Below are 26,521 nucleotides of genomic sequence, written 5' to 3'. Positions count from 1 at the left end.
GGATGTTTTAGGATTTTGTTGTCTTGTGTTTTGGAGCAGGGGACAAAGCTACTTAGTTGTTCACTACACTACTAAGTTGTTTAAATGAGATGTCAAGCCAGACCTTTTACCTTGGAATTTTTATCACCTTTGCCTGTCAATAAATACTTGAGGCAAATAATGAAAATTAAATTGCTTCCCTTTTTATTTCACTTGCACTTGTTATTATATATTATATCTGAAGAGCATCAGTGAAGAGGCATATGGCATAAAACAGGAGGAAATATAAAATGAACACTGTTTTAAAACAGATACCTCTAGGTATAGGTGTGAATGCATAAAGATTCATTTAAACAATTCTTAAATGGAAAAGCTCTAAGTTGACAAGAAAGGTAAATAGCATGTCATAGGCACTTAGTAGATGATGTCATGCTAACTTTAGGAAAATGTATAGCAGCGGTCTCCTTGACATCCCTGCAGAAAATTAGATCTTGACAGAAAGGAAGGGAGAGCATTTAATTATAAGAATCATTTTGAGAATGGAGGGTTACAACTTTAATATTGTATTTCTTTTCTTTTATTAGTTTATCTCAGTCTTTACTAAATTAAAGATTTTTTTGTTTGTTTCTTTGTTTTTAAATGCCCATGTTTTACTCTATCATTATATACTCAATAGAACTAAAAAAAGGCTTCAGAATAATGCAAATCTCAAGCTTTCAGGTATTGCAAAGGCCTTCTGCACTTCCTACATGTGTAAAATTACCACTAGCCATGGTGAATAGTGGTAGATATTGGCTGAGATTCAATAGATGAATAAATATCAACTTAGATTTTTCTTTTTACTGTTATGTCATGTATGGGGAGAGCTGGAGCTCTTTGCATTATGCGAGTATAAGGGTATACTTAGGATGTCAACTGAATGCAGTAAATATGTTTGCAACAAATGCTGGTGATAATGATGTTTCCATCTAAGTATTTAATGTTTCAAAATTTGTCTGACTTTTATTAGAATAATAATAGCAAACTTAGAAATGAGTTCCCTGTATTTAGATTTTGTCAAAAAAAGTCTTATTCAAACTACAAAAAGTGTTTCTCTGTATTTTTTTAGTGATTCACAACCTTAAGATGCAGCAATGGCATAATGCACACAAACTCCCTCCCTCAAAATACTCAGGCAAGATTAGTACATTATTGCCTGTGCACATTTTTTCAGCACGTACATCAGTAATGTACAAATGGATCTAGTTTTAAGCACAGAGAGGAGAGAAGATAACTCTTTATAAATTCATTTTAAGTAACTGATTAAGTTTAAAGGCTTATTTCTGTTTCCGTTGCAGTTAATATGAAAACTTGTGACTTTGAATAGCTTCCTCTTACTATTTGGATTCTGGAAATGCTCAGAATTCCTAGGCAGGGTTTTGGTTTTCTTGTGCAGAAATACATAACAGTAACACCATCTCTCCATTGAAATGTATGATTACAGGGGCCTTAATTTTTCATGTACTTGTATTTCCTATTTTTAGATTTTGTACCTTGTAGTAAGAAGCTTGCCTTCCTCTCTCAATCTCCTTCCTCCTCATTGCCATGGAAATAGTTGTCATGTCTGTAAGTGGGATATTTGTTGTTTAACTGTTTTAAGATTTCATACAAATATAAGATAACAGTTATTTTTATTATTTTTTTTTTAATTTTTAATTTGTATCAGATACAACTTACTACATTGCTGCCTGGCTGGGGAAGTTGCCAGTGAAATGGCATAAAGTTTAACTCCCATTAATGATGACTAGTAAAATGGATGAGGAACTTACACATTTTCTTTCAGTTAGGAAAATATTAGAGTAGATGGAAAAAAAAATGAACTCAGTGATTCTTTGCATATACTTGTCAGTCTACACTTTCTGAACAAATTATATCATTATTTAACATTTTTACTTTTTTTTTTTTCATTTGTATTTTTAAACTCAGGAGAAAAGAGTACGGCATCTAAAGTTTGCCTGAAATTTAAAATAAAAAATGTAGGTCTTTAAACAAGGAATGAGAATAGTGCAGACCCCTGAATTATAAATTAAGAAATCTTGTTTCTGTTTTGAGCCTGGATTTTCTCTGAAGAATTTTCTTCCCATCACACCCTTATTCATCTTGTCCGTTTGAAAAATGTTTAAAGAGGTAGGTATTTTGGTAGGCTACAACATGGTGACTCCTCAGTGTTCATAAGATACCTGGAGCTCTGCATGTGATGTTTTTGAATTAGTAGAAAGTGTTAAATATTAGTAAGAAGATAAAATCTTTTACATAAAGCAAAAATAGTGTAATCCAGTTATAGTTTCCACTGACACATGGAAATTGAAAGATTTTGCAGCTGCACATGTACATACACTGCTACTTCTGGGGTAGGTGGTGTCAGTATATTCCAGGAAAAATAGAAACAAATGGAGTTTATACTTCTAACTTGGATGATACAAACTCAGCGGAGGACAAATTACTACCTTTTTTTTTTTCTCATTTCTAGTCTGTAATAATATCTATCTAAAGGAATAAGTGATATATATATATATATGTTTCACAGCTAGGGAAAAAATTACTCGAGAAAATCTTGCTTTAAAGGAAGTGTCACATAGAAGAGGAACTCTATAGGTCCTAATTTGTCTGTCTTGGTAGAATGAAGAAATTATTGAAATCCCAGCATCCCAGCTTCCTCAAGAACAACTTGGTTTCTATAAGGAAGGATTACCAGTCATAGGCCCATATAAGTGACAATGACCACTGTCAGTTGCCGACTGAATTGTTTCTCAGTTCATTCATCCATTACCTAGCAAATAAATTGTCATCAATTCTTTTAGAGGAGGAACATGCAATACACAAAATATTTAAATGTTGTCTTTTGACTTTTTTGTAGCAAAGAATATTTATAGAATAAATACTCAGAGTAGGGGAAAAGAGACAGTTGAGGGACTGTGGTGGGACTGGCACAGATCCTTCCTGAACTGATAGAAGATACAGACCAAATTGTTTATCGCTGGCATGCTAACATCCTGAGATTTACAGTGAAGTTTCATTTGATCTGAAAGCTTGGCACTGCATCCATTGAAATCACTGAGGTTTGTGTTCTGCAGCCTAAAACTCCTGCAACCATGTCTAATTTTTACAAATGTTTTATTTTGACATCGTAATTTAAAACATTTAGAAAAAACAGACATGGAGAACCTGTGAGTGATTATGCTAATGACATTTAAAGAGTAAATTTCATCTATATTTTCATATGTGGGAACTAAGAGACAGAAGGAGACGAGACTCCCTAAAGACCAAGATCCCCAAAATATGTGGGTGATTGACTTAGGACTGCAAAGCAGGTTGCATACACCTGGTACACACGTGATGTGGCCTTCACAAACTACCAAAGCCTGGTTCCAACTTTTTCCTCAACAGTTTTGTGACACTCTTTCACCTAGTGGTAATGTTTCTTTCTTAAATCTCTATAAAGCTTGTACCTGCGTGAGGGTGAGAAGAGCTGTTTGTCTTTCCAGTACCAAAATAATTCCTTGAAGACTAACTCATGTATTTTCAGGCAGAAACACCTGAAATCAGATGGAATTGCTCTTAGATAGAAATTTGTTGCACTGAGGCTGCAGGGAGCAAAACCAGCATCTGATGTTGTACGTCCTCTGCAGCAGTGTACAGATGAGAGAGGAAAAATTGAGATAAAATGGAAAATAGTGAAGGGTCACTTTTGTTGGGCTTGCACGTAAAGAGTTGCCTCAAGAAACAATATGTACTTGTGGAATAGAAGGAATCTGCTTCTGGATGCTAAACCTGGGTGGTACACTTAGTAACTTAGGAATGCATAGGTAGGAACATAGCGCAACAGTTGTCTAACAACTGGAAATCAATACTATGGTAAATACCAATCTCTTAAAAAGAGACTTTATTGTTACAAAAGAGGCAAAAAAAATGTTTTGGGCAAAATTCTGTATCCTTTTGTGCATCTGGCTTTGTCACAACAAAACAGCAGGCATGGAAGCTGCTTCCCCCTCCCTTTGCTCTCCGGCCTCCTGAGCAGCCTGCTGCTTCAGTAACATTTCTTTTACTGATAGTGAGCATAATGCAGGGGCTTGGTACTGGGATCAGTGAAGTTCTCAGGATGGCTTCAGAAAGACTTAGATCAGATGTTCATGAGCTAGTGGCTCTGTTTCTTAGAAGTATGGCAGCAAAACATTACAGTGAAGTCTCCTAACTAGTAAAGCTGCTCTAATGAGTTGTACTATAGTGTACGATAGTGCAGTGAAAAAAAGGAAAAAAAAAAGTACATAAAATTATCCTTATTGAGAAGAGTGAATAGAGAAAATAAAGGACAGAACAAAACTCCCTGTAGCTTACATAAAGTAATTTAGAAAAAGCGGTTTGATATCAGAGTTGCTAATATCAGGCTCCCCGAGGTTTCTTCAGTCCTCCTGTAAATAAAGTGAGGACAGGTTTCAGACCAAGCGAGCTTCAGGATCATGTCCAGTAATGATATTTTATGCACGCTTTGTGTTGTGCTGGTGTACACAGGCTCTAACAGACTTCACACCAGGCTGAAAGTGTTCAGCCAAAGAAGAGGTGCAGTTAGTTAGCTCTCTCATCTGCAGAGCATAGGGGAAAGGCAAATGGCGATATAGAGGTGTTTGCGAGCGAGGTAGTTCCTCTAAGTGAGTTACTCCAAGCTTTGCCTTGCAGAAGCTGATCCCAAGGCTTGTAGCCAGGCTTGCAAATCTGCAAGGGAGGCAGAGCCCCTGCCTGAGTGCCACACAGCCCTTCCTGAACCTTTCTCTGCAATTAGGCAGTGCCAGGTGGCTACGTCTGCTCTTTATTCTTGTCTTTCTTTCTCCTTTTACTGTGGCTGGAGCTGCAATCTGAGCAGAAAAGTGACATGGGGAAGGCCTGATCCCTATTCTGCCCTGTTGAAGGCTGTGATTGTCTAGCTAAAGACTGAAAGGTCAGTACTCTGCAGCGGGTCTCCTTGTTTGGTGGAAATGGTTGAAACTCTGCAACTAACTACCAGCAAAAGACTGGTGTTGTTTTGAAGCACCTTTTATTTTATATTTAATCATCTACAGGTAGATATCTGCAGATTTGAGGACTACCCTTTTTATTCCTTCCAGAATATTCTAAGACACAAAAGTAAGACCTAAATATATATATATATCCCTGCTTTACTAAATTTATGTAAAAAACAAAACAACAACAAAAAACTAATAGATTTAACATATTTTAGATAGTTTAAGCAGTGCGTACTGTCATATATGACAAGGTTTCTTAAGCTTTATAAACTTTGTTTGTAAGCTATTAATGAACAGTGCTTCAGTAATGCAATGCAAACATCATAGTTAGAATGGAAATAAACATCTTATCTTCTTGGCAAAATTATCATTACCCTGTACAGAGGAAAGCCCTCTGTAGTTGTCTTTGTTGCCACCACTGCTGCACTTTCTCCCCAGGATAGCCCATTATTTGCTGCATTCCCTCAGCAAGCTTTTTCATAGGACTTTTGGATGACGGAACTTCATCTGATTAAATGCTCTGTACAGCACCTAACAAAATTAACTTCCTACCCTGAACAATGCTACCATGCTATAAATACCTAATGAGAAAAGGGATCTCGTAGTGTCAACCTGGAGTACTCACCCAAAGTTTTGTAGAAATTTCTCTGTATTGGCACTGAGGTGAGAGTCGGGCTTGAGCACAACAGCTCTCTCACCTTGCCTTTTGTGGCATGAGAGAAGGACACAATGTTTTTGGACTTATTTCTGCAAAATTTGAGCACTCATAATTCCTGCTTACATCAGCAGGAGAAGAGAGCACACAGCTCCTGGCACTAATTTCTGCCCTGCCCAGAAATTACCTTCAAGAGCCTCAAAATTGTCATTAAAATTCAATTGTTTCCCTTCACATTTACACATCCGCCCCTGGAAAAACAGCCATTGTGTAACTTCTGCCCCTCTCCCTGGAGGTGTTACCAGGAGGTTAACTCACAACGGGGATGGGAAGGTTGTAGCCCAAATGTTGACTGAAAAGACAGAGGCAAGAAAATGAGTTTACCTTCAACCCCTCTGGCTCCAACACTGAACTATGTAATAATGTAAGTGTAGGATTTCATTGCTAGATTTTCGCATTGGTTCTGCTTCTGTCTTGGCTACCATGCAAATATTTACTACTTTTTATTTTATTGCTGTTGCTTTATGACATGACCACTTGGCCAATATTTCATGAAAAAAAAATGCAACAATGCAACTTTTTTTTTCAAATTTTTTATTTTATTAAATATTGTAGATTTTCTTGATTAATAGGTCCTTAGCTAGTATAAACTGGTATGACTCCACTGATTTCACTAGAGCTACATCAGCTTTCACCAGTTGCATGCCTACTTTGTAGTATGTGGCTCTGACCAGCTAATTACTTTACCATAACATGGTATTCATATATGGTCATGGAATTTAAGGTTCTGACTGGTGTTAGGTAGTTAAATGTAAATAAGTATACTAGTCTTTAGAGTATGATCTTTTTCATTTTTCTCACCATTTTCTGTCACAAACAACCAAATTAAAACTGGTGTCCTCTCCTTCCCACCGGCCTCTTGGCTGCCTGCTAGGGGCCCGCAGGTATAAAACGAAGGATGGGTTCGGTATCAGCACATTTCACTTACAGCACTAGAAATGAGCATCTTTAATGCACCAAATAAGCTAAATGACAGGGGAATGCTTCCAGACGGCATTCCAGGGCTGTGAGGGCAACCCAGGAACCTGTGGTCCAACAGGCTTTGTAACACTGAACCATGTTGACTGACAAAGGCCTCCCTGCACGCTTCTGTATACCATTTTTTACCTACATCTGTCACATCTTTGAAAGCACAGCTTTTTGTTGTGCGTGAGGATGTACTTATGCACTCTGAAAAGTCAGAAGACTTGCCAAACTTTGAAGGCTAGAGACTGTAAATGGGTGACTAGCAGGGTCAAGATGGAGCTGAGGTCCTTCAGACCAAAATTATATAAGGTCCAGTATTGATGTGTTCATCTTCTGATTTAACATAACAGGTGCCTCCTCTACATGAAGTCCTGCAGTCTTAGGGAAAACTTAGTTCATACAGTGTTGGGTTTCCATAATGAAGCATCACAGGTGCTTTCTTCTTAACTGCAACAGTATCAGTCCCTCTGTCTTTATATAAAACATAGCAATTAAAGAAATCAAGTTCAGGGATGAAGGGTTTCATGTTTCCTCTTCTTCCAGTCTATAAACTGTTCTATGTGTAGGCTTCTTCCGCTCTTCCTTTTGAAGCTCCACCATCAGCGTTTAAGGTTATTCAGGCCAAAGAAAAGGAGCAACAGGGAGCATGACTGCAGCCTGCTGTGACAACACTGAATTATGTGGGGTAATCCTGGATCTCTGGCTTCCAGGACTCATTTAGCATTCATACATTGAGAATAAAACACATTAATGGGCTTTTGAGAATTCCTGAGATATGACCTGGATCATAGATAGAGTCTAACTGCCATTAAACATAATACCTTCTTGGCAGCCATTCCTCCTGTGCATCCTCTGCCTTTAAGATCTATTTTGGAGAGGCAAGAGGCATTTTGGAAATCTTGTAATCAGCCCCTGTCTACAAAGGAATCAGGCCCACTGCAGGCTGTTTTATCCTGTGCTTAGCATCTTGTATGTATGGTATGTGAAAGGGGAAGAGGGCTCAAACACCATTTGTACTTTAAATAACTGTGCCAGTAGTTACACAATCCATAATGTTTGTATTTTCACTAAATGCAGTGTTTGTGACTAACTTCTAGAAGAGCAGAAATGAGATACAGTTCTAGTATTGGTTCAGACTGGGCCAGCCCTGTACCACAGCCCATCTGTCAAGGGCATCAGGAAAGGTGCCAGTGAGCATCATACAATTTGTCTGCTACATATATAGAGTATCAGCACTTGCTCATGGCACTTTGGCAATTTCCATCTATGTCAAGCAAGACAAAGTCTGATTCCTTTACTACTTAATACAGTTGGTTCAAGTTTCTCCAACACTTGGCTCAAATCTTGCTAGAAGTCAGGCTGCAAAAGTCAGGAGGTGAACTTTCTTATTCTGCGAGGACTTGGATCCAACATTAGGTGAGGGCCCCACCCTGATCCTGATCTCTGATAAATATACTTTTCAATGTTGCGTTACTGCTAGTGTGTGAGCCAAATGTCTACACTGATATTTATGTTCAGCCAAATGGAAGCTTTTTTTTTTTTTTTTCTTGATTTATAAGTATGTTATGTTTTACAGACATGAGTAACCCATGTGGGATATCTTTCCCACAGAGTAAAACCAATGTAAATTCACATGACTCAGGGATTTGTTTCAGTGCTCGTGTATAAACTCTCATTAGAAATGATTACGCTTGAAGATCAAAAGAAAAGTACACTCGCTTGTATTAATGTTTAATGCATAATTCACATTGTTAGAACAAAAAACAAAACAGTCAGTGGTTGTTATGACAAATATTAAACATTGGCACTACTAACCAATTCCCAGAGAGGATCCTTCTTTTCACGGCACTGGCTGTGTGCTGATATTTCCTCTTGCATCTGTTATGCCGTTGTCTCTGAGACCTCTACATTTTAAAGACCTCTTCCTTCCCTACAGGGATCAGCAATCCCCCTGTACTAGCACGAGTGGGGCAGACACGAGACACCCTCTCACTGCAGGTGGCTCCTGTTTCCGGAGAGCTCTCAGTGGCAGCAGTGTAAAATAATCTAATCCAGTTGTTGACACAAGTGTGATTTTAGATATGGCATGTTCCCGTATGGTCCAAAGCTCTCCTGGCCTACAATCTCAGTCTACTTTCAGCCTTGCTATCAAGACTAGGCCCATGTTCGACGTTACTCAACACAACAGGATTAAAGAGCTTGATTTTCACCTTCCTTGTTCAATGCTTTCTTTCTTACCAGTGAGCTTCATACTTAAATAAGCAGGCTAAGCATAAGGGAGGTGTATGTGAAATCCATTCTCCATATCCTTCAACCAAGACCAGCACAGTAGAGCAAAGCCATGCACATAATCACAAATTGAGCTTAAGAAGAATCACATTTGCAGAATCAATGCCTGTTACATGGAGTAGAAGGGCTCCTCAATGTATATATAGGAAGATCCATGGATACCCTCTGCCTTCCCACACCTTACAGTCTTTCACACAAAGTAATTTTTTTCCACATATCTTCATAGATTTTATCGAATTTTTCTATGCCAGTGTTTAAATTTGTAACACCTAGCTTTTATATTTATGCTTCTCTTTGGAACTTTACTGAGCTTACATCACTTCTTTCACATCTATTTTCTTTTTTCCTCAAAAAAATGAGTTTGAAATGTAGGAGCCTTAATTCAAGTCAAAGAGTCACCTATCTTCCAAGGAAGGTCTGTGGCACAGAATGACATTTGAAGAGCTTTCTGCTTGGCATGAAGGTGCAAAAAAAAAATTTCCCTTTCTCATTATCATTTTGGTAATTTTCCTGTACACCAGTAGTGACACAATACACCTAATTCAGAGCCCTCCTGTACCCATTCAGAACAAATAACTGCCTGAGACTGAGGTAGGCTCTTCCTGAATCAGGTCTCTAAACAAACTGTGAAATTAGCTTCCTGTTCCTAAGGTGCCTCCTGAGAGCCCCATTGTTCTGCAAGCCATCCTGTGCAAGTTTGCGAGGTTCCTCATGCAGGAACTAGTATTGTTGCATTATAAAGGGTGCTTCACATAGACACTACTGCTTTGAATGGCATGTAGTCAAAGTACAAGCAGATCATGGCTGTTTAAGAGGACATAGCAGACCTTTGGGTTTTGTTTTCCTTTTGTTAACAACCTACTCAAAAACCTTACGATCAAGAACCTGGTATTTTCTCCAGTAGAGAGCTGACTGTCTGTTCCAACACAGCTGAGAATGTACTCAGAGTACGCATTGTTTATTTTTTTTGGTGGTGGTGTGGGTTGGTTTTTTTTTTTTTTGAAGTGCACATGGAATTGCTGTCCTTGACTTGATCATAAGTGCACAGCCGTTGTGAGGTTTCTGTTAAGAAAGAAAAACCTGTAATGAATTAAATATGCCTCGCAAGGAAAGAAGTAGGTCAAATGTTGAGCTAAATTAACCTTATGTTATATAGAAAAACTACATACATTGTGTTGTTTTCACGTGTGCAACTTCGGACTTGTCTACACACAAAATTATTCCAAAACTCTTACTAGCTACACTGCAATAATTACTCTCGACTAAAACCATGTGTAGACAAATTTTATGCCAGCATAAGAATTCACTTTCTTGAATTCTCTTAATCCACTTTAGAAGTGGATTAAGTGAAACCAGGAAACAGCTCTGTCATTCCAGAAAGAATGAGCCACCTGGGCACAGTTCTGCTTTACATTCAGACTCTACCTTAATCCAGCACAATTTTGCTGGGCTGAGAGACTCTTAAGATATATCTACATAGCAAATGAACTTGTGATTATAGACATACCAACCTTTCTTTTACTCTCGCTGGCGTGAGTAACAGCAGTAATGAAAGATGGTGGCAGACTCTTCAGTGTAGCCTATTAACTGGAGCATACATGCAGAAAGCCTTCTGGTTGTGAACAACCTATGCTGAAATCCACCTCATCACGCCCTCACTTCAGATACTACGCACGTCCCTGTACTGATGCCAGGGTGGGAACGCCTCTCTACATCTCTGGTGTGTACACACACCAAAAACTGCATATGCGATAGGACTGTGCAGCTGAACTAAATGGAAAACAGGTGAATTTAACTTCAGAGGTTAATCACATTGGAGGAGATGCATCGCTCACACATTTTTAATATACACACCTTTGACAACCAAATAGTGTCAGCTGTGCGACTGCATAGGCCAAATTAAATATGCTGCAGACAAGCACAACTCAGTTGATTTCACTAGGGCTGAATTTGGCTCCATAGGCGAGTTCTTGCTTATTTGACTAATACTTGTTTTGTTGCCTATCTGCTCATTTCATTTAATGAAATTAATGCACTTTAATATTCCTTTCAATGCATTCCAAAAATGGCAATTTGATTAACTAATTTGATTAACTAATTCCCTTTTAAAAGTGTAAAAATCACAAGTAAAATCTCACTGTTATGAGAGGTATGGAACAACTGCAAATGGCATCTTGGGTAGCTCTGCCATAACCTTCATCTTTTTAAACAAATTCCCCACATCAATCAGGAGAGCTTCATTTAAAAATGAATGGCAAAATATAGACAACAATCAGCGCTTTTCAAGTCTACCAAAAATGTACAGGTAATGTACCCTCTGCTTTGCTGAGCTCTGTTGAGACAGTATACTTAAGACAAACAAAAATTTAGTCTAAAGGCTGCTCAAAACAATTTCAAAACAGAAACATTAGACAAACTTGTCTTTATAGCCAAGCCAGAAAGCACCTCGAGCAGCTTGGGTTAAAAATAAAAAGTACTTTCAATTTCGCTCTCCTTAAAATGGTGCTTGGACTCCCTAATATTGTGAGAAAGACTTTTTTTTTTTCCCCCAGTTAAAAAGCAAAGTCATTTTCCAGTGGAAATAGACGATCTCAGCATTTAAAATAACGTGCTGCTCCAGAGTACTGAGTCTGGCAACAGAAAAGGTTTATGCGTTTATGCTAGATTCTCCCCGACTTTATCCTCTTAAAAAAACTGGAAGAGCAAAACCTGATTAGTAACAATATTAAGCAAAGGCAATCTTCCCTTTTATTGTATTTAAATGAGGAAAATGAAAGCGATGATGCTAATATTAAAGATGAACAGATGTAGCTGCAAAAATAATTTAGTTTCAGCCCTGTTGTGTGTTCCTTTGTGAACTCCATCGTGCTAGCTATGTGTATATTGTGAGTCCTTGTCAAAATAGGTGGCAAGAAATGCAGCATGGCATAGAGGAACTTGACTTTGGGCTTTCCTGAGCGCCCTGTGGTCAGCGTGCAGATGTAGTTTGGGATATTAAAAGTGTGTGTATGTAACAACTTAGCTTTAGCTGAAAAGGCACACAAGTCTGCGCCACCATGGATACCTAGGAGTGAGGCCTAGCTCTGGAAATACTTTTGCACAGGAGTAAATCCAGACATCTAAAGGCCCCTGAATTCACATATACTTACAGGATTTCCCTCGTAAGAGTCCAAAACCCAAGGAAAGATAACCAAGCGTGTTGCCAGCCCCTGCCCCTGCTCATAACAATGCCCTGGGCACGCAGGTGACGGTGCCCGTGGCAGCAGGCCTTGTCTCCCTGCGTGGTGGCACAGGGTGCTTTGGGACACAGCTGCACCCCAGCAGCAGGGCGTGAGGGTGGGCTGCACACCCCCAGCTCAGCCTGACACCATTTCACCAGCGACCTCCATGCCACGGCCCCTTCTGCCCTGACCCACAGGCTGCACGAATGGAGCCCGCATCCACCCAGCTGCCATGCCAGCCTACACCGCGGGGGCTCGGGGCTGATTTGGGGGGCCCGGGCCTCATCTGCAGTGCCTTTGGGGTGTTTTATTTTTTGCCCTAATTCCATTTCCCCCCCGCACGGGCATGGCGGGCTGGCAGCGTGTGCGTGGCAGCGTGTCGCCGGGCGTGCTGTCCCGTCGGAGCGCATCCGGGCTGGTGGAGGGTGGCAGCCCTGCCACCCTCATTTCGGTGGTTGTGGTTTTGTTTTTTTTTTTTCCTCCCCCCCCCCCCCCCCCCCTTTTTTTTTTTTTTTTTTTGCGTGTGTGCTTTATTTCTCCAGGTGGGACGTGGCGGTGCCCAGCGAGGCTGGCCTGGCGCTGATCGTCACCCTGAAGGTAAAATGAAAGACAAAAAGATGAACGCATGCCTGCTCCCCCGCGCCCGCCACCATCGCGGGCCGGCAGCCCCCGCCGCGCGCCGGATTTCCTGCCTCGGCTTTTTTTTTTTTTTTTTTTTTTCCCCCTATCGTTTCGCCGAAAATAAAAAAAAAATAAAAAATAAAAAAACCCCGCATGCAGAGAAACGTGCACGTACCCGGTAAACGAGCCCGAGCAAAAAACCCGGCCGCTTCCCCCTTCTCCTGCCAAGTTATCATTGAGAAAACAGCCAGGCGGAGTGACGTCCCGGGTCAGGCCGAGTGCGGAGCGGCGCTACCAAGGCGGCAGGGAGGCCCGGAGCCGCCAGCGGGGCCGGGGCCGCGGGGCCGGGGCCTCCGCCGCCCGCCCGCCGCCGCCCTCCGCCCGCCGGGGCCGCCCCCGCCGGGGCCGCCCGCCCCGCGCCCCCCTCGCCCCCCGCCGCGGCTCCCCGCGGCCCGAGCCCGCCGGCGGCTCCCCCCTCGGCGGCGGAGGTCGCGGGAGCCCGGCTGGAGGAGGCGTGTGTAAAGATTTTGCAATGTCCCTGCATGGTGTTGTAGACTTTGCGAGCAAAGAAACCGGCTTCGGCTTCTTTGAAAGCCCCGGCGACTCACCTGACTAGCCTGCCTGCCTGCGGTGCCGAGCGGACCAGGTAACGCCGGGACCCCCCTCCCCCGGCCGCTGACATTGCGGCGGGGGCGGCGGGCGGCGGCCGGCAGCGCAACCACCCCCCCCCCCCCAAAAAAAAAAAAAAAAAAAAAATCCAAAACCTTGGGAACCGGCAGCGCTCCCCCCCAGAAAAAACCCAAACCTTGGGCACTGCACTTGCCCCGAGTCCCCCCCCCCCCCCCCCCCAAAGCCGCCCCTCCAAGCCCGCACCCCACCGTGGTGTTGGTCCGTCGGGCAATGATTGAAAATTATTGGGGTGCGGGGGGATGAATTTTATGATTTATGATTATTATTAGGGCATTTATTCCCCGCCCTTCCTGCCGACCCCGCAGGTCTCCCCCCTCGTCCCCCCCCCCCCCCCCCCGGCCGGGAGCGCCGGGGAAGTGAGGAGGCGAGAGGGAGCCCGGAGTTTGGGGCCGGGGTCCCGGGGTGGCGGCGGGCTTCAACTTTAACCCGGGGGGGCTGGCCCCGGCCCCGGCCCCCTGCCCGGCCCCCCCCGACCGCCCCGTCCTCGGGGGGGCTGCGGCGGGGCGAAGTGCGGCAAGTCCTCGGGTTCGGGGGGGCTGAGCCCGGCCCAAGGGGTCTCTGCCCCCCAAAACCCAGCGCCCCCCCCCCCCCTCAGGCCCTCAGAGGTGTTTTATTTATTTATTTATTTATTTCTGGGGGGGGTGGGGTGAGAGGCGCTGGGTCCGCGTGCTGGCCGCGATAGCCGGGGACGGGGCTGGGGAGCGGGGGGCGAGCAGAAAGGAGCCGAGGAGCGGGGAGGGCAGGCGGGTGGCAGCGTGGGCAGGGCTCGCCTTTCCCTCCCGCAGCCCCCCCCCGGGCCGGCCTGCAGCGGGGGGGCTCCAGGGCTGGCAGCCGAGCGCAGCCCCGCAGGCAGGGAGCTGACCCCCACGCCTCACACCGCCGGCCGGGAGGGAAACCCGAGCGTCCTCTGCAGAAAACCACCCAAGTTCGAAGCGTTTAGTGGCAGCCCCTCTCTTAAATGCGAAGTGCAAAACTTATCCGATGCATTTTTATTTTTTCCCCCCCTTCCCAGCTTTATTCCAGAGCACAAAATGTTCCCGTGTAGCACACAAGCAGTCAGTCGCTGCTAGGATGGGAGTAGTTTACAATCTAACCTACATTAGCTTATACATGGTGCGCGGGTTGCGTTTGCTCTGCAAATATGCCAGGGCTGAGAATGGCGAAATGACTCATATGGTTGTGTTCCTCCTTGCCTCGAGAGTATCAAGGTGGCCCTTGTTCTGCGTGCTGGGGGGCTGGGGAGGGGAGGGGGCGGTTAATGCCTCCGCTGGAATCTGGCAGGTCTCCTTTTAGAGGACTTTCCAGTTTAAAATGTGCCAGGGGCAGAAGAAGGTAAACATGACATTCAGCGTGCTCATTATCAAAATAAGGAAAAACAAATCGATTGCATTAACTGTGTGTGCAGTATCACGGTTATTCCATAGTATTCCCCCCCTCCTCCCCGAAATTAAAAGGTTGCCGCTGGAGTGCTGTGTCCCTATCTCCAGCCTAGCACCACTTATTACTGCAACGGCATTTCAATATTAAGTGATCTTGGAGATATTTCATCTTTCATTTTGAATCCTGAATTTGAATCAGCATTAGAATGTCAGGGCTGCAAGATAAGGTATAACAAACTAAGTAGACAGCTGAAGGGCTGCCGGTGAAGGTGCTGCTGAGAAGGATATCTTGGGCCGTTCGCAGTAACCTTGTTTACAGGGACGATTCAATTGCAACCTGAATTTCAGAGAGAGCCTGCCTGGACTAATGCCTGTGTGTTTGAAACTGATCACGAGTGTCTTGCACTGTAAACCCTCTCTCTGCCTGCATCGCGTACTCACTAAAACTTTTCTGGAAGGTTATTATGATTTTCTGATATGAAAATTAAGATGTTTTCCTAAGAGGAACACTGCTCTTTGAACTGGTGTACATTAGCAACAAAGTATTCATGAGGTTTGATTTTTTTTTTTTTTTTTTTTTTTTGCCTCTGATGTGTCGGGATCAGTAGTTACACCGGTCGTTTTAACTTTATGTATAAGGCTTTGATTTATTATATTTAAGTCTCAGCAGTTTTGGACGTATTTTACAGTACTCGAAGTCAGTTCAAGTCAGCATGTGAAAAGACGTACGTTGTAATGAGGAACAACTCTGTCGTGGTCTGCTCAATTTTTGTTTTCTTTTCTTAAAGCTGTTCCAGGAAAATCACGTGCATTTAGAGAGTGGGTGCTAAATGCCAGCAGCCACATTAATGAAGAAAAAATGCTGTCGAAATACTTTGGAATAATAAATAGGATATGTAATGGTCAACCACAAGATAAAAATTTTACACAGTGTTTTTATGGCTCTAAATTGACTGCATTGTAAACCAAGCTTACTACTCTATTAAGTCATCATACTTTTCAATTATTTAAGATTTCTAGCCAAGCTATCTAATATCGTCTTCATTGTGCATATCAGAAAATTATATATAAGGTTGTAATTCCTTGTTGTTAGTCTGTGAGGGCTTTATTGCGGATCGGGGTTTAATTTTGACTTGTCAGGACAAATATTACAAAGCATGCACGCACGAAAATGATATGGAAATAGCCCCAGTCCTATGGAATGGGGATAGTTACAGCACTGAAATGTACCTAATACAATTTGAGATCCACTCACTAAGAAACCTTGACAGTATCTGCCTTCCAGGTACTGTGCATTTGGAAATACTATATCTCCATTTAAATGCAGATCTTCAGTTTTCTCCAGGGGGCAGTTGGCGAATCTTTCGATTGAACCACTAGTACTAGAAAAACTAACTGCAGATTTACCCATGAACAAGAGACCCTTTCAAGTCTGCCTGTTTGAAATAATGATTTTAAAATTTCCTAATATTGCAATTTTAGATTGATTTTAAATGCCTTTTCAGAAGTCACACAAAAGGAATGCTGCCTTTACTCCAAGTAGCACAATGTTTGCACACTTATTTAGCAGCCTTAAGAGAGATAACATTACAAGCAAGTGCTTTGTTTTTGCATGGCTATTGTGTATGCATGTGAGTTTTGTCAAATGGACAGAGCAGTCTTGCTTTGATTTTGACCTAGATTCCTCCCGATTCTTCCTATACAGCTAGTACCTGCTTATTTCCTGCTGTGAAAATAGGAGAACAACTGTTGATGCTATCTGGCAGGGGCTGCATGGGCAATGGACACTCACATCCAGTGAACTCCCCTCCTCCTTGAAGACTTCATTATTAATGGGTACACTGGTGCTACGGTTAGAAGGGAGTGCAAGCAAATATTCCCTCGTGTGATTTTTCATTCTTTGAGAGTCTGATTCAAAGGAAGACAGAAAAAAAATGGGTGTAGTGAGTTTGTTTCTCTTTCCATGTTGGGCACGCACATTTTGCACACTTGCATTGGTGAACAGGACCATGTTTTACTTAAAACAAGTCTCAGGGCCATCTTATTCCATAGTCACTTGAACCTCAGTGCCAGTAGGTGTCAGTCCTCCTTCGAGGGGCTTGTCCCACCCAGTCCAATTTCCGTACTGATTGCTAGATATCTGGTTGGCGGTGCAGCCCAACCCTGGGACGTGGGGAATGGGAGCTACCTCTTGGGGTGAAGGCAGCACGAATGGCCTGGTGCAGGGGAGATAAAAGATCCTGGCCTTTTCCTGACCAGTACCAGGTGCTGCATGCATTCATTGCTCTCTCTCTCTCATCCTGAGCATCTCTCAGGATGCTACCCTTGTCCCTGTGCCAAGCTGCAGAGATAGCACCCATATTATGCTCACCTGTTAATGGCATATAACCCATTGGCTTCAGTACCCTCGAGAAATCACGCACTTCAGCCTCTGCGTGGAGTTTGTGCAGATCTGGAAAGTTGAAGCTCATGTGCACCAGCATTAATGGCAGAGGTCCCATTCAGCTTAATTGATGGTGCTATCAACATCTGCAGGTTTGCATTTCTGGTGGAAGCTACAACAGGATGGACTTCTTAAATGAGCTTTTTGCACACTGAGGTTGAAAGGAAAGTTGAGCCAGATGCATTAACATTCTGTCCGTATCGTTCTTTTGATATCAGTTGAATTTCTACAAACGGGCAGAAGTAGGCATGAGAAGGAGATTAGGAGACAAGCTCTTCACAGACGCATGCTTTTTGTTGGCATACTGATCAGTGAAGATGCTCCTTCGCTAAAAACCTTGTTCTAAGTCAAGTCTCGGCATGCACAAACCTGCACATGCATATACAAGCTGAGCAGGGCCTATCCTGTGTAACACAATTTTTGCCTTTAATATCTGAGTAAGATCTCATATTGTAGCTCAACCATTAGGGGAAAAGAAAATGGAACTTTCTCAAACAGCTTTTCTGTTGGGGAATCTAGTGGCAGTTGCTTTGAAGCATGTGTAATTGATTATCATACATTTATTTTAAAAAGGAGACATAACAAGGAATCTAACATGATGTTTTGGAATATATCTTCTCCCCACAATGTTCTTGAGGGAAATGTAAGGTTGCAGGCATCATTTCATGCCCTGTATGTTTTTGAACATAAATCAAGGAAATTGTTGGAGAGTTATAGATGTTCATAGCAACTGTAGCTATAATAAACACATGCAGTATATATTTTCCAAGCTATTTTGTATGGGTGAAAAGCTGAAGCTGGCATTTTGTACGAACAATTCAACTTAATCACTGAAAATTTATTTCCTAGTTAGTGTGGATTACCAGCGTAGCATGAAGTCGTACACCTTGGCTTAAGTACATCTGGTTGTGAAGCCTTGGTTAAAATTGGGAATGGATTTAAATTGGATCTAGACACCTTGAATGAATTATTTCAGATGTCACATTTATTGTGATGCCTCCATGGCAATATTTACATCTATATTATCACTTATATTGGTTTCAAAATATGCTGGATGCTTTAGGGAGCAAATAAAAGACAAGAACAGTATGAACACCCCCACCCCCTGCACACAATTTTAATTGCACACATAGTACAAAACGTGACTATAGTAAGTAAAACAGGAAGGAGAATCCTGGCTGATCAGGTGGTGCAGAGCTGCAGGTTTGAACAACACGGAGCTTAGGCATACAAGTCTCTGGGTGATTGCATTAATTTTGTTTTAAAGTCTTAATAGATGAAAAGGGACAAGTGACTTTTGCGGAGGAATTTCCATGAGAGGAGGATAGAGACTTGAGTGAGGATGAGGGAATTGTTCCTTTCACCGACAAGGACCCAAACGTATTAAACTGATAGAAAGAAAATCCAGTAGTTGCAGTTAATATGTATATGGACAGCCTGGGGATAGGACACATTCAGGATCTGTGCAGAAATTAGATAGGTCTGGATGAACCGAGTTTGGGACTTGAAGTTCAAGCAAAATGCTGAGTTTCTGAATAAAAAAGGTAGGGCTGTTCCGTGGAGTCTGGTTTTCCAAGCGCTTTCAGGTGTAGCCCTCACTACTCTATGTATTCCTATTGCAGTCAGAGATGGATAATTAAAAATGGTATCGCTGCTGAAAATTCGGAGACTAGCTAAAAGGTCTGACTTTTAAAAGTGTTATGGTGTGTCTGTTGGACTTGTGTTTTATTGTGGTTAATTTCAGTAATTCTTTTTTTATTACAATAGCCAGAAATCCCTTTTTAAAAGAGAAAGGTGATATATTATTGCTCGGCTCCTGGAAACAGGGTTTTAAAATACGCAACATCTGAGAATTTGCACCATTTGTTCGTAGTATTAGTCTTCAAAGACATCCTCAGCAGGCAGTCATTTAACTTTAGGACCTGTCTGAATTAAATAAGAGAGCTTTGTAGATGGTCGCGGCTGATGGAAGTAAGGAAGGCCTGGCCTGGCCCACCTGTGGCACCGGTACCACCCCGGAGGAGCAGGCTGTGGGATTGCTTTCCAAGTTGGTTTCCACCCTTTCCCCTGGACTCGGGTGGAGGAGGGCTGGAGGCATACAGCCTCTGACACTGTGTACGCTCAGGACTGGCTTCCCCTTCTTCATTTCTCTCCTAACTCTTGCTCTCCATCCTCTCCGAACAGTTTTTGTGGCCTCTCCTTAACGTCTGGGCTGCCTTTTGCTGTCCTCTGAAGGCTGTAAAATGGACATTGGGTTGTGACTGCACTCCTTGCCTTATACCACTCTGTGAAAACAAAACTCAGTGAGAAAGCCAGAAATGGGTTAATAAGGAAAAATAAGGTGTTAATAAGGAAAAACAGAAGGTTGCAGGTTGAGGTATAGTTGGGAAGACTGTGGGAAGAAATATTTTTGCAAATCCTGTGTCCCCTGTGGTTGGATCAGTGTGCATTTTTAAAAAAGAGTTGAAGGAGCAGGGTCCATGGATCCATAGTTGTGATGGATGTGACAAGATTGTGTAGGAGGGGTAAGGAGAAGCAGAATCTGTCCATGAGAGGACATCCTCCGGCTTTGACAAGTTCTAGTTTGGTGGGGATAGGGCAGCTGCATGGGGCTGGATTACTGTTCTTGTGCAGAATTTGGAAGATTCAGACATTCCGTGTAGACACGGGTATTTAGGGGCTCTCAGTGAGGAAACTTCATTCACTGAAATTCCTCTCCACTGGGATTTTACTGCTTGTCTTAAATGAGTGTCTTGAATTCCACCTGCCAAAAAGAGCTTGTTTTACTTTGTGCTGAATTTCTAACAGGAAAAAACAAAAAACAAAACAAAAAAAACCAAACCTTTCCTGCCGAATTACGGCCAAATGAGACCAGGTGGACAAAGGTTGAGAGCAAAGTATGTAAAGCCTGGGCAGCAGGTTGGGTACTGGAGCACAGAGAGCAGGTTGTCCAAGGTCACTGCCGCTCTTATGGCACAGCTCGGAGCTGGACTCAGGAGTCCAGGCTTTAGTCCATTACCTCTCTCCAACATGCAATCCCTGTCTCACAACTTGAGCAACGGAGGCAGAGAAACCTTGCTTTTGCAATGTGCATTACATTTAATGGCTCTGGTTTCAGCATGGAAAGGAAAGGTGATGTGTTGAAGGTTACACAGCCAGTCAGTGGCAGAGGCTGGAAAGGGCCCAACTCCACCACCGGGGTGGCAGTTCCCTTGCTTGCCCTGTATGTTTCGTGTATGTTTCTTGTCGGTACTTTTTTAATCCAAGGACATGAACTATGAGTACCCCTGAAAATTGGTCCAGAACCCCTCATACTTGTTTGTGCTTGCGAGTGTGCGCACGTGTGCAACGTGCGTGCTCAGACATTGTGCGTGAACAGGTTCTCAATTATTTTCCTGTTTGAATCACTGAGCCTGCTGTCTTGATGTACTGTCAGTTTTGCTTTCTGCCCTTTGGAATAAAGTTCAAAATATTAAAGAAATAACACACGATATATTAGGAGCTAGAATAGTCATAGCGCCTAAGGGGAAAAGAGGGTGGTGAATAATCTGTCTTAAAAATACCCAGAAAAAAACCTTAGCTACTCCTAACCAAACTCTGTGGTTGTGCACTCGTAAAGGGCACTCTTCTGAATTCTGTTTCTTAGGGTTGCTGGTTATCCTGCGGGGAGAAGTAAGTCCTTCCTGGAAAGAAGCTCTGGACACGGGTGCGGGGGACGTGTGGTCACGTTTAATCTTCTGAGCATTACCCTGGGCTAAGTGCTGAGGCAATTAAATTGGAATTAATTGTTGATAATTATTTAAAATCAAACGTTGCTTCCTGGTTTAGGAGCTGAAGCAGCTCTAAGCAGATGTATTTTTAAATGTCACTTTTCTGGTTTTATTAGTTCACGTGGACACCAGTAAGAGCTGCAGGAGCAGCCCCAGGTTCTGCCCACCCGTCCTTAGTGCTGGGGTGCTGAGCTGTGGGCTGGGATGGTGCTGGCAGATGCTTGGAGTCACAGCGTGACCTTGGTCAGAATCCCAAACTTTGCCAAATTTGGGCCATGGGGCTCCACAGTTCTGGTCCAACAGGGGACCATGCTAAAAGGGTGTTAAAAAAAAAAAAAGGGATATTAAATAGAAGAATCAGCCTCCTCCCCGTCCCCAAATCTGTTGGTTTGTATTCTGTATCAGAATAAAAAACAGCTGAGGCATGTGTGACTGATGCAGGGCAGGTTTGGGATGAATTTAGGATAAACGAGATGCCCATTGCACTTATTTAACAATTCTGATGCATAAAATGCTTTTGGGTGCAGCTAGCAGCTCCTCATCTGCAATCAGGGCAAAGCAAAAGATATAGAGGCAAATTCTGCAGTTTGTAGTCCTGACACAGGCAAAACCTCCTTTTACAGCGAACGAGACTTTTTTGCTTGTGTTGTGGCAAGCAAATATTTCAGATCAGTATTAATAGAAATAATAGAGTAAAAGTACAGTTTCAGAAGTCCTGCAGGACATGCAGCAAGCCCCAGTGATTCAGACTGGGTGAAGTTGTCAAAGGTTGCTCTGCTCTCCAGAGCCTGGCAATAGCTCCACTGAAATGTGATGCCATTGGTTTTCAGCAAAGGTTTCTTTCTGCAGGGCTGCAAACAGAGATCAGCTGCTACTGTGTATACACAACTAGGGAGCAAATCAACCAGCACATTTAAGCAGCCTTTTTAACCCCGAGACTTTCCAAGATTTCTTCTTCACACAGGAAGTTTCCTTTATATTGTCAGATTTAGCACTTTGCTCATGTAATGAGATCAGAGCTAGGATCACTGCTGCACAGTAGAAAGACTTCCTTAAGACATTTGTCCTTGAAACTGCACCAAACTCTTGGAAGAACCCAGAACCTGTAAGTATGTATGCTATAGGCAACAATAGCACAGAGCAAAGCTGCAATCAACCATTATACAATATCCGATTAGCAGTGCAGTAGGGTTTTTTTTCAGATGTTATGTTACATTCATTTTCAATTTGTTCTAAGGATACAAATCAATTCGGGCTTCTGATACAGTGACTTTGCAGTAGATGAGCTAGTAATATGTTTGATTTAACTATTTGTTGCTCTCATGTAGCTTGTGGGACAATTATTGTAGCCATCAAACCGTGGAGAACTTTTCTTATGTTTTTAGGCATTTTAAATGATTTTGGTATCCATTGTGCAAATAAGTTTTCTCTTTGCTTTCTGATTTTGGCAACCCCACCCTATGACAAACTATAAATAACAGGGCAAATGGAATTAGTGCGCATTGTTCTTAGGTAGCAATAAAATGCATTTATTTTTGCGGCTTAATTTACTCATTAGCAATGTTCCAGTGTTGGGGGTATTTTTTGTCTTAATTGAATTCTACTCAAAGCTGTCTGTTTTGTGTTTTACTATCCTGTATGTGTCTGTTTAAGTTACTTTGCTGGGACTGCAGTCTGGTTAAACCTGTATTTAAGCACTATTTATATTCTGAGCACATTTCTGGTAAAATAAGTGTTTGAGATTTTTTTTAAAGCCTCTAAACAGTATAGTTTTATTAGCAGTGAGCGCCAGAGAAGGCACAACATGGATGAATGTCAGATGTAGACCACAGAACCAAGTCCTCCGTGCACTAAGTCAGAGCCGAACCTGTCCACTTTTGCGACTACAACTAATAAAAGCCTGGAGCTCCCTTTCAATAAATTTTTAATATGCAACAATCCTTATGTTTATAAGATTAATTTCTCCCAGGTTAGCCTGACTGATGGCTGGATTGTGGTTTCTTAAGAGCTTTCTCCACGAAACCCCCCAGAAGAGCTGCATTCCATTTAACTAGTGAATGTAAAAACTGGTAACCATGGATTCAGCCACCACTAACTGTCGAGAGCAATGACTTGTTGTAAACAATACAAATGAGCCAGGATAGCAGAAGCAACCAGACATGAAATGATTTTAATAGAAATTACGGTAAAGGTCATGTGATACTGTATCGGCTTGAATTCAGTGTTAAAGGGAAAGTATTTCAGTTTTGCAGGTTTGATTTAAATTGTGCGTCTCCACGAGCTTCATGTTTGCGTGAGACCCACAGAAGGGAAAATGAAGCAGCCCTTTGGAAATGCCTGTGCTTAATTGCACGTTACGGCTTAGGCCCTGATCCCAAAAATGTACGAGTAACTGTAATCAGTGGGATTATTCGCGTGCATAAAATTAAGTACTCGTGTAAGTGTTTGTAGGATCAAGGCCTTTTTAGGTGAGTTAGAAAGGAAAAAAAATATGTATTCTAAGGAAATAATAACCTGTCACTAACGATTAATCGTGGAAATGTGAGTTTTTGTGCTGTTGTGTGGTTTGGTTGGAAATTGTTTGCTTGTTTTGATAACAGGAAAACAAGTTATATTTATCCCTTCGTTTTCAAATGTTGTGACTTTCATTTCTCATCCACCATTCCTTAAATCTTCTTCCTAATTTATAGCCTCTCTCTTTTGGATAACTGGTACACCGGAGTGTCAGCTATTATAATACAGCATGATGATAGGCACATGCAGATCGCATGAGCAGTCGTGTGTCCTATCTCAAGAATTTCCATCCCTACAAAATCTTTGCTGACTCCCAGCTGTCACATGGCTGTCACTCACAAATTCTAACCATAACCAAATCCTTTTCCGTGTGCATGCGCTATCCAAGCCTTGCTACGTCCATGTGTATGCAGGCACAAATGTCCCTGCTTAAGCACTTTCTCTGTGTAAATTGGGCTCTCCCCAAGCCTGCTGCATTCCACTAATATTTCTCCATTAATTTGTTCTTGGGTGCAACTTCCCTGTCATGCCTCTGCTAACCACACGCTCTTTTAAGAAGGAACCTGGAAAAATAATAGCAGTTGGTCAGAAATGCAAACAAAAATAACTTTCTTCTTTGTTTAATATAACAGTTCAAATCAGTATGAATCTAAATTCACAACTTCCACAGTCCCCTGAACTGCTCCAGTATTTTAACTCCTAATGTTCCATAGGCAGAATTGTCACCTTGCAGCATATTGACCTAATGGTTTGAGTATTTGCTTTTCATAACACTTACATTATTTGAAAAATTAGCACTAGTTCTAGTCATACACTGTTTTTAAACCAAAAGTATTTTAAATAATTTTTTATCAGTCTGTTCAAGCTGACCAGTCTGTCAAGCTTAGGTTGCAACTGAAAACATGCCAGTAGATACAGGACAAATCTTGCTTTCCTTGTTCTGAGGTGACTTGTCAAAATGGGTGGGATTGCTTGTGTGAGTCAGAAAGGTAAGATTTAGTTTATACATAGATTAACAGCAGGCCACTCACTTATTACACACAAAAATAGACTGACTTCTACTGAGGGGAAAAAAAAAAGCAACCAACAACAGCAACAACAAAAAAACCCACAACTTTGAAAAGTGAGGGGAAGGAAAGCTCTTTAACAGGAATATATGAAAAAAAAGCCAAATTACAAAATATTTTCTATTGCTTGTTTATGTCATTGTTAGGAGTGTATTGGGGGTGGTGACAGAGAGGACATTGCTATAAATCAGACCTATAACTACAGTAAATTTTTACCAAGAAGGTAAAGGAGGTGACTGGATGGAAAAGGCACCATCTTAACTTTGCATACACAGCACAGCAGGGATCCAGAACTGAAAGTAACATGTTGATGAAAGCAGTGAGACTTGAGACCAATATCCAAGTGACCTGGGGAAAGTACACTGGGCTCTTTACCATGGGATCATTATGAACTCTTAATAATTCGTGCACCCCTTGAAAAACAGGTGGGGGAAATAAGGATCAGTGCGCCTGGCAGAAGAAACCAGGCTTCAATCTGGAAAAATAGTGAAGTATTCAGGAAGGAAGGAGCGCACAGTGCTTCCATGAACTTTGCTGGTATGGGACATTGGGCAGTTTTCCTTTGCTCAAAATATCTTTGGCATCATTGCAATCTGTGACATACGTGCTTGTTTACTCTCATGTATTTTGCATCAAATACTGATTTTGTAATGTAAAACTTTCAGCAGCTAGTGGATGAGCTGCCAGAACTCTTTCCCCATCTGCAGGTAGGAAGAACCGGAAGGCAAGTCCCTGTTCCTCTCACAGTTTATGAAGTTCAGATGTGTTGGTGGGTGTCTGCAGAACACTTAGACCAGAATTCTCATTTGAAGCGACGGATTTGAGTCCCCAAAATAGAGACCCCTGTATTTTACCTGAAGTCTCAGTGAATGCAGTAAGGCAAATGTTGCAATGTTAGGTGGAACATATTTGGGGACTAGCAGAAATACATACTATTAAAATAATTGGTAATAATTAATTGTGATCTCCCTTATAAACACAGTAAGACAAAACAATAATAAAAAGTTGTATTTTATGTTTGTAATTCTAATCTATGATTTTTATTTAAAGACTGCTTTTATCAATTAGATAGCTTTTAGGCAGGCATGGAAATATCACATCGACCATTCTGTCAACTAAATTCAAGTGGTGCAGGAGATAGAGATTAAACTCATATTTAGGCCTGCTCAAACTTTACTTCATTGTTGAAAATGCCAGTGGTGGTGCAGGTAAGTGAGAAATAATTTGGGAGTTCGTGTCAGGTGGACTCCTGGCTATCAAGAACTGGACTGAAACTACTTAATTCCATGAAGCATAGCAAACTAGTTGGTCACTGAGTGACAGAACATTGTTCTTTAAATTATTAACTCTGTGTAAGCAGTACAGTGTTTTTCTAAATTTCCACTGGTTTCTAGTTTTACTTCTTAGCTGATTTGGGTAAGTGAAGCTTTTTGAGGACTCAGTCTTTTGGACATTGCTAAGTGTACTTCTTCCCATGGGTTATCAAAGTCCTGTGATTTACGGGTTATAAAGTTCTCCAGGTCAGGAAAACTTCTGTGGGGAGTAAAGAGAGGACTCCGTTCAGAATCAGGTAGATGAACTTGTCATTATATTTACGTGACTAGAACACATCTTTCATTATTCTGCATTATTCCTTTGTACAAAATAAGGTTGTTCTTTGTGTAATTTAGTTTTATCAGAACTAGACTGTCATTGACCATGAGCTTTTGCATGCGTAGACTCTCTTCTTCCTGGCAGGGCTTTAGGCCCAGATCCACAAAAGGATTAGATGCTTTAAGTGGGACTTAAGTGGGATTTAGGCATTGAAAGGCCAAACTGAGATCCTCGATAT

At 42.1% G+C, this 26,521-nt stretch overlaps 1 protein-coding gene and 1 long non-coding RNA gene across 11 annotated transcripts in view; one reads left to right on the top strand and one right to left on the bottom strand.

The window, feature by feature from the left end:
* Positions 1-26,521, top strand: part of ESRRG (estrogen related receptor gamma) — a 403,755-nt gene that overhangs the window by 6,039 nt on the left and 371,195 nt on the right. For 3 of the 10 annotated variants that reach the window (XM_066995510.1, XM_066995507.1, XM_066995514.1), the window contains exon 1: positions 13,351-13,473. The exons of 4 other annotated variants lie outside the window; for them this stretch is intronic. Coding sequence is in view for 1 of the 6 variants with exons in the window: in XM_048057616.2 (XP_047913573.1) it covers positions 22,117-22,214 (98 nt within the window). In the remaining 5 variants the exon portion in view is untranslated. Of the gene's footprint in view, positions 1-13,336; positions 13,474-21,791; positions 22,215-26,521 lie in introns of those variants that run through there. 3 more of the 10 variants (XM_066995509.1, XM_048057616.2, XM_066995512.1) reach the window with 3 other exon arrangements.
* On the bottom strand, positions 8,412-13,207 carry LOC125182027 (uncharacterized). Its single transcript, XR_010830897.1, has 2 exons — positions 13,003-13,207; positions 8,412-12,797 (listed from the first exon to the last, which is right to left on the bottom strand). It is a non-coding gene; the product is annotated as an uncharacterized lncRNA (long non-coding RNA).

The sequence above is a fragment of the Anser cygnoides genome, chromosome 3, assembly GCF_040182565.1.
Source record: "Anser cygnoides isolate HZ-2024a breed goose chromosome 3, Taihu_goose_T2T_genome, whole genome shotgun sequence".
Lineage (NCBI taxonomy): Eukaryota > Metazoa > Chordata > Aves > Anseriformes > Anatidae > Anser > Anser cygnoides.
This window is presented reverse-complemented; position numbering and strand designations above follow the sequence as displayed.